The following is a 9,002-nucleotide window of genomic DNA, read 5'->3' on the forward strand; positions in this document are numbered from 1 at the left end:
GTTTTTTAATTAGTGAACTAAGTTGTTGGCATAAAAAAGAACATTCATTCAGCTCAGGCATTTGAAAGTTTGCAAGAAAAGAAGCCATTTCCATTACGATTACATGACTAAGGTATTTAAGTTTTGTGACTGCGGCATATGTGGAATGCCTCCTGCTGGTGGAGGCTGTCTTGCTTAAAAATAGCATTGCCACTTGTGATAATGGCAGCATGGAAACCCAGAGTGGGAACTTGCAAACCACGTGCGACATTTAATATGGAAATAAAATATATATCTGAATGTTGCACAGCTGATTGTTACAATTCTGATGGTTAAACCATCATGGGAGCAAGAAGGAAAGTGGTAGTCAGCCTCTAGTACAGGGCTTCTATATTTCTGGTGTCGTAAATGACATACAGTAGCTCTCTGTTAGCAAGAGGATCATCCCCAGGACTTGCCTCAGAGTAAGAGGGGCCTGTTGTCTTTCAAATTGTTCAGGCTGCTGGGGAAAACAAAACAGGTGAGATTTTCCTTTAAAAAAAATTACTTGCTATAACTCCCTTTTTTATCTTAATTATTGTTCGGAACGACATTGTCTCTATATGACAAGAAAGCTTACTGTAATGAGGAGAGAGGAAAGCATAATGCTTGGGACACAGAGAATATTTGTACTGATGTCACGCCATCCCCATGCCATGCTGTCATCACAATATATTGTGCATTAGGTATTGTAGACACAGGGAATTTCCCTGGCCTTGACAGCTTGATTTTGGAAAAACTATGGGATATAACTGACATGACTCTGGGATGACTGGACTCAGTCTGATTTTTAAAGAAGGAGGGTGGAATTCTATGATCTAATTGATCTCAAATGAGAAGGGGTGTGGATGAAAGTAAATGTGACTTCAGATTCTTTGCTGCATGAATGCTTTAGAAGGGATTCATTGCTCTTTTTCCCTTATCAAAACCAGAAAAATCCATTTTCTGCTTAGTGACCAAAAGATGGCACTGTTGAAATGTTACATTTTTTTTGTAACTTGCCCTGAAACCCATATAATCTTTTTTTTTTTAACACTGAAAATGGTTAAATTAGTGATATAATTAATGCTGACCCTTCCGAAAAGATGTAGAACATATAATCATGCACAGAAAGAGCCGTCTGGGGACGTGGGATTGGTAATACGAAATACTGTACCGGTATTGTTTTGATATCCACTTATATGTCTGTTTTATAAAAGTCTGGGTTTGTAATGCCATTTTTTTAAAAAGGGATAAAATGGCAACCTATCACATCATTTAATTTACTTTTAGTGTGAAATACCCACTTTTTGGCATTCGATAATTCCAAAGTTTTTGTGACATTAAAGTGTTTCAGAGTCATTGAATACATGTCTCTACAACAGATCTTTTTATTTTTTGAGATACTGAAGTAATCTTATTGCTCTGTTTTTCTTTTTAATTTCTAATTTAATTTTTAAGTGTCAGTTTCCTCTCCTGTTACATTTAATGTGAATCTTGAGACTTTAACCAAAGAAAACATTAAGTATGTGTTAGAATACGATGTAGTTTTTCAAAATCACATCCAACAACCCTGCATGGCAGGGGGTCAGATTAGATTACCTTAATAGGTCTTTTCCACCTCTGACTGCTGTAATTCAATATGCATGTTAGTAAATCTGTCTCCAAAGAGATATTCAGTAAAAAATGAGTGATAATGAATTCTTTGTAAATGCATAATTTCTACCATAGGGGAATTTACACTCCTCTTAATTGCATTAGAGTTGTACCTGGGTTTGCTAAACATCCATCTGAAAAATGGTATACAGCTATGCCCTGACTTTTACATATGTCTGTTTTGGAAATATTTTAATTTATTTAAAGATTAATTTAATTATCCAAAAATGTTGATATCACTATTTAAGCCATGCATAGTGTGGGCAAGCTTCATGCAAACTTCCACAGACATATCTGCCAGTCCCCCTCAAATCTAATTTGCCATGTCCCAGTCCTTTAGTGATTGAAAACATTATTAAACGGTTGTGAATATTTGATATCACATAAATTGTACTAATCCGATATCTCATAAAGTACCACATGACACCCAGAGAAGGATTTATTTTTGCCTCTGAACATTTTATTTTCTTCCTCAGTGCCTTTCTTCCCTTCCTTCTTGCCTCATCCTCTTCCTGTTATAAAACCTAATGGCATATTTTGCGGCTTCTCTTCCTATACACATACAGATGTGCATTATCTGCCTGAAAGTCCTGGCTACCTGGAAGAGGATATCTTGGAGTAGGCCTGGAAATTGTAAATGAAGCCTGTTAATGAATGAAATCGAGCCTCAGCAACTTACCATACTACTTTCTTTAGCATCATAAATTATAGGTACATTTCCATACTCAACAGCTTGTTAGCCTCTGAAGCCCCAAAAATCTGGCTCTTCTGAAGTGGTGTAATTATTTTAGGCACCTACTTAGCAAACTGGGAAGCTTCTTTTTCAGGCTGCTGTGCAGGTCATCTTTTGATAGCAGTGATTTGTTAGTAGGCATTTTAATGTTAGTGCTATTAACAGTTTCTCTTGTCTATAAAACAAAAATGGGGATTACGTGCATCAAAAGTACTACAGAGTCTCCCGTTAACAATTGCCCATCCTTGTTAATAAGCAGTCACAGGTGTCTTTCTTATGACTTTTTAAACAAATAGTCTTACAGGAATGTATATTGGATTACTTTAAAGTTTAGGTCAAAATAAGGCTTGAAGTATCAGTCGCTCCTGTATTGAACTAGGGCTTCAGTATAAAGAAGTAAAGCTTAAATTCCAAACCGCTTCAATTGTGTGCAAAGTAATACCATTTTTAATCCAGTATGGTGAATACATGAACTTGGATTTAAATTTTTGAAAACACATTTAGTGTAACTAGTTTTATATTTTAATAGTTAAGTTTTACTAAAGATTGACTTATGATGCGTTAAGAAATATAATTAAAGGAAATTGCATTGCTAGGAACAAATATGATCACAGTTTGATTGTTTTAAAGCAATGTACTTGAGTTTCATTTTCACCAAAGTATTTTTAGGGCCCTTCAGACATTGCTTCCATTTTAATCATACATATTTTGAAATAAGTAGTAGATGTATAAGTGAACTATGCTATTACGTTTGTAGATTTAGAGCCCATTTCTTAAATGTGCAGAGCACCTCATGACAAGTGCCTTCAGTGCCTTATCTTTTTTTATTTTTATTTTTGATCAGCCATTGATTGTATCAGGAGTCGAGCGCACTGAGCATCTGACAGGACTGGATTTTTAATGACTAAGTTCTATGTGAGCAATTACAAGCTGTATCAATCTCCTTTTAACCTTGCGGTGTAAAGTAATCCTTTTAGATTCTTGAACCTAGATCATGATGTAAGAATTAAAAACCTTTCTTTATTTTGCAGTTTGACCATTGTGGGGCACAATCCTGTCAAAATTCACAAGCTAAGAGTGCTCAAAGCTGGTCTGTTTTTGATGTGAGATTTCCAAGACTTGCAGCAGGAGGTTATGTTGGTCATTCCAAAGGTGCTGCTCTTTCCTTTGAATCACCGCTGCAGCAGCCTAATATTCTAGGGGCACTGTGCTTTTTGGCAAGGTCTTGACCACTTGCACTTGTGAAAGGTGTTATGGGATCTTTAATAAGTGTAGTAGTGGTAACCCTGTAGTTACGGCCAAATCCCTGTTTGGTATTTGTGTTTTATCTACTGTAAATTCTTCCTGCAGTTTCAGCTGCTTATATTTTTTCCTTTCCTAAACTGCAGTGTAGTGTTCTTGCTGTACTGTTAAACAGCTGGTGCCTTCTCCTGATAGCTGTCTGCATTTCCGTGCTGGGTGAAGAGATTTCTGCATATTTAAAGTTAGTAAGTCACTTTGGGATTCTCTAGGAAGAGGTGCTATATAAATGTAAGAGACTCTGCATGTTTAGCAGTGAAATCTCATACGTTTGTAGCTCGATAGTAATCTGAGCCACATGGCTTTGCACATCTAGAAAGCTTTGTCAGGGGAGAGGGGGGATCTACTTCTGTGAAATTGGGTACAGTAGATACTTTTTTCAAGATGAGGGGAATTCTTCCCAACATATACTGCTTCCCCAGTCAGGACTTCGCCCTTTCTTTCCATTTTAGAGGTTTAAAGATATGTTGGTAAACAAAACACCCATGAGAGGAAAGTATGGTTTTGTGATTAAGGCACTGGACTGGGATTCAGGAGGCCTGGATTCAATTCCCAGCTCTACCAGAGACTGACTGTTCACCTTTGGCAAGTTGTTTAATCTCTCGGACTCGGTTCCTCATGTGTAAGAAAGGGGGAGTACTACTTCCTTTCTTTCCTGTGTCTGCCTTGTCTATTTATAGTGTAAACCCTTTGGTGCACAGACTGTCTCTTCCAATGTGTTTTGGTACAGCACCCAGCGTAATGGGGCCCTGATCTTGGTTGGAACTTCTAAGCACTACTGTAATATAAGTAAGAAGTTTTTGTAATTTGCATGGCATAACCCCAAATCTCAGCACTTCCCTGAACCCTGTAAATAGTGTTAGTTACAGTACTGTACATAATTCTATTTACATGAATCCTCTCAGGTCCCTGTTTCTATAGGGACTGCCTGCTGTGGAACTGCATTCAGGAATTCTTCAGCATCTCCAAGTTCTATCCAATGAGAAGTGACCTAAATTCAGGAAATAATGTTGACCACAGCATAGGGCTTATCCTTCAACTTTTTTTCAGTATTATAATATTTTCATTATCTACAAAAACTCCTCCGCCCAACAGAAGCAAAACTGGCCGTTTAACTAGGCAGTGTTGTCCCCTCTCAAAATACTGTGCTGTAGTGTCAGACATTAGCCTGAATTCTGAGGAGACACTTTACCACAAAGTCTTTTGGATTAGAAAACAGTCCTGCCAATTGAGCCTTAACTAACTAATTTCAGAAAGATAAATTGCAAATGCTAGAATGAAAACAAAGCAGAACAGGCAGCCAACAGAGGCACTAAAGCACCTGGTCTAACTTGTCCTTAAGCAGGAAAGAATATTACTTAATTTACAGCACTTCCCCCAATGTGCTTATTTGTGAAGTCAAATATGTGTTGCTGGCTACCTGCCCTGTTTTCCAGTCAATTGTGCTCCACTAGTCCAGGTGCACTCTGGTGGCTTGGCTGGCCTAAACATCGCCCCATTTCTTTTACAAACAATAGGACGGTGAGAGAATGGAGACAAATGCAGAAAGAAAAGGAGGGTGAAGAGGCAAATGGGTGGGGTGAGAGAGAAAGGGCAGAGAAATCGCAGTGTGTTTGGTGCCAATATTGGTGCTTCATGTCCCTATTTCCTGCTGAGAATGATGTGCAGAAATGGCAGGTTTGAGGTTAGCTACCCAAATGTGTGTGCTAGCACTGCATTAGATTAAACTACAGGAAGCCATGTGTTCGTTCTGGTAACAAAGCTAAATAGGATTTGTGGGAGGAAGGGAGTGAATATTGCACTCTGAACAGAAAGGAGGGTTGGCAGGAATATGCAGCAACACCCACTCGGGAAGCTGAACAGAACTTTACTGTAATAACAATCACTGAAAAAGTTACTCCCTCTCGTGCCTCCTTAGCTTCCTTGAGCAGGGCTTTCCTTTCCATGCAGAGCTCCTCTGACCCTTGACTTATCCTGAACCCGGTTTGGATTGGGCTTCTCTTCATTGAGGTTTCACCAATAAAGGGGGAAACTCCCCCAATCACGTTGAAAGAGCCCATTCTTTTCTTCAAGGTCCGCTTTCCTTCCTCCATCTGTCCTCATTGTGAAGTGGCATTACTTATCTGCCAAGTGGGAGCTGCACTGAACAGCTCCCCCCACTGGTCTAGAGTGAAATTATACCTCTCATTTTAACTTTCTCTTCAAACAACGCATCCAGCTGAATAGTGTTTTAATTATGCTCCTAGGATATAAATACCGTTACGCTTTGTATGAAAAGCCAGTACCAAAAATATGACTTTATTATTCCATGACACTACAAGAGCAGTATTTTAAAAAAGAATTTTTCCCATGTTATCATAACTGTTTCTTTGAGACATCGTACATCACTTATTCCCACTTCTTCCAAATATCTTCTGCTGATTAAATATATATTCTAATATGACCTATCCCATCAGATCTCAAAAGTGAAGCATGGCCTGGTTAAGCTAGTTTTGCGTGAGATCCCTGTAAGGAACACCAAGGTGTTGCATAGGAATAGGTGGTGGTGGTGGCAGCATTTTTCCTACTGGATCACTGCTGAACCCGTAGGCTGGCATGGTCCTAGAAAGTGCTGTCTCTGCAGGTGCAGTCTTCCAGAGGAGATATAAAACTGGGTCCTGACCACTCGAATACATTAATATTTGCATAGCCCTTTGGAAACATTAAGTTGTTTATTCCAAGTTGAGTAATTGCATTCAGCTGCCTTTTCAAATGAGAGGGGTATGCTTCAGTAAACTTGCATTTAGTATTGCCAACTACTGAAGTGGGCACGTTTCAACCAGAGGTGGCCATATTCCAGTAGTGACTGAAGTGATCTATTTACATACCAGTTTATAAATCCCTCTTAAGAGTCTTCAGGGTGAAAATTGCTAGAAGAGAGATTGTTTTAGGACAACAGCTTTACCACCAGGAGTAACTCTTTTAAACATTTAATGATGCTAGGTATGAAGAATACTACAGTATTGGAAAAAAATAGGTTGTATTGTACGATGGCTTTTTTCCCCTTGCTCCCATAACATTTCATCTGTGATAGTTGAATGTGCCTTACAGATCTCCTTTCAGTGTTTTAAGAACTTTTTGTGCTGTATTTTCCCCCCTCTTAATAAGATGTCTGCTTTAATTGAAAGCAAATGGGGTCCCTGTTTCTTTTTCTTGTGTTTGGAGATTGAGGAAAAATAAGATGCCATTTGTAACATTGAGACTGTATGTAATTGCTATGGTTTTATTTTTGTAAACAGAGCGGTTGTGCATTTTAACTTTTAGCTTTCATGCAATTAGAGACATTTGATTAGACAAAGCATTTGCTGATTAAGGGCCCAATCCTGCAGCGGTTAAATACATGGAAAAGCTTCTGGATCAGCCCCAAAATATGTTGTTACTAAATGATCAGAGTTATTGACCCATCCTAGGGAGATTGTAAGATGATACAGTCGTAGGGCACCTTTCAAGTAAGCAGTAAGTCTGATTTGCAGAAATGCATGCCAAACTGCAAGCCTAATAATTCTGTGCTGTTACTGCAATTGCATGTTCATTTTGGTGTCTGCATGTGCAAATGGCCAGCTAGGTATTTAGCTGGCCATTTTTATGTTCTATCACCCAGTTTGTATGCACAATCATAACACTCCCATGTGCAAATTAGGCATGCAGTTGTGCATGCCCATATTTGAAAATCAGGTCCAAAGAGCACTGGTTAAATGTTGGCAAGATGATCATTCTGAAGCACGCTTAGAATTGTATATTAAAATGCTACTTGTACATTGTTATATGCCTTTAAGATTATCATAGGGTAGTTTGGAAATACACACTTAAATGAGATAGCAGAACGTAACACAGGTAATTCCCTGGTTATCAATGAAGTGCTCAGTTGTGACAGTTTGATGAAGGTTTATTTCCTGTGGGTGTGGTTTGTTTTTTCCCATTTGGTTATGTTTAATGACTCTGACTGATCTAAATTTGGGTTTTTTTTGGTTACTTACAGGTCTGCCATTAAAGCTTTGTGTCCTGGAGGATCTGTGGTCTATTCTACGTGCACTCTCTCGAAGGCAGAAAACAGTGATGTAATCAGTCACATCCTAAACTCCTGCAGTAACGTTCTGCCTGTAGATATAAGTGAACTGGCCAATGTCATTTCCGATGAGTTCTCTCTGGTTGCTGGTGTCCAGCCACATGAACTTTTAGTACTTCCAGCAAAGGGGAAAGCATGGGGGCCTATGTATGTAGCTAAATTAAAGAAAACGTAGTCTAGGTGGCATTATTAGGCTTTTGTAAGTCATATTGACAGATCCTTATTTATTTTTAATACACTGTATGCATATGCAATCTGTGCCAAATATTTGTCCAAGTAGCCTGGATTTAGAGTTGTGAACTGGTGCTGTCAAATGATCATTAAATTTGAGGTTTAATTTATAAATAGGACAATATCCAGTATGGCCTAAGCTTGCAGTTGGATCAGTTGGCACAAACCTCTGGTATCTGGACCCATGTGGAGCCCATTAATGTATAAGTCTACAGAGGCAAATGTATTCCAGACTCCATAATATCTTATTTATGTATTATTTCATCTTGAAGAGTCCAAAAGCACTTAACCTTCTATATAGCAACATGGCAGAAATGCATCTGCTTTTGGGGTGAAGGGCAGCAACCAACTCGCACAGACCTTGCTGTACAGTGAGGAAGAGAGGATCTTCAGTGTCTGCCTGAGGTGGACAGGACCTTCGCCATGGTCTTATCTGATTGACCTGCACAAAATAAACCTGCACAGTACTTAACTACTCTTTCACAAGAGGATGCAGAGTTGCATCCCCTCTGCTGGGTTTGAAGTGGTCCCAAGGAGTCAGTATGTCAAACCTGATACTCTCACATTCCTGCTAATGGCACAAAAAGAAACACAAGTTGCTTTGTTAAAAAAATAATAATCCTACAATACTTTCATAATGAAAATTTGTTGACAGGAAGACAGATATACAATGTAATGATTTAGTCTACAGAGACATTTTGTTCATCAGGGCAGCAGTGAAAGTACAATGCACACGTTTTATATTGTTTTCTATAAAAGAAACTTGAATCTTTTGCCTTTTGCTTATGAATAACTGTTTGGGGGAGTGTGGGTGAGAGAACCCTGAAGAAAGGAAAAATTATCCTCCGTGTTTCCTTGCACTAGAGTACGATGGAGAGTAAACAAGGGTAAATGGATCTCTTTGGGCGTGAAGGAAGCAGATGAGGGTGCCACATGTTACTCTGTAGGACAGGATGTGAGACCCTGGCCCAGAAGATGCTG

The 9,002-nt window shown here is 38.8% G+C and overlaps 1 protein-coding gene across 1 annotated transcript in view; it reads left to right on the plus strand.

Moving 5' to 3' along the window:
• The window catches only part of NSUN3 (NOP2/Sun RNA methyltransferase 3), a 29,407-nt gene extending 20,613 nt beyond the window's left edge, over window positions 1–8,794 (plus strand). Inside the window, exon 6 of the mRNA XM_005283657.4 lies at window positions 7,704–8,794. Coding sequence (XP_005283714.2) covers window positions 7,704–7,965 — 262 coding nt within the window. The 3' untranslated portion in view covers window positions 7,966–8,794. The remainder of the gene's footprint in view (window positions 1–7,703) is intronic.
• The last annotated feature ends 208 nt before the right edge of the window (window positions 8,795–9,002 follow it).

Source organism: Chrysemys picta, chromosome 1, assembly GCF_011386835.1.
Source record: "Chrysemys picta bellii isolate R12L10 chromosome 1, ASM1138683v2, whole genome shotgun sequence".
Classification (NCBI taxonomy): domain Eukaryota; kingdom Metazoa; phylum Chordata; order Testudines; family Emydidae; genus Chrysemys; species Chrysemys picta.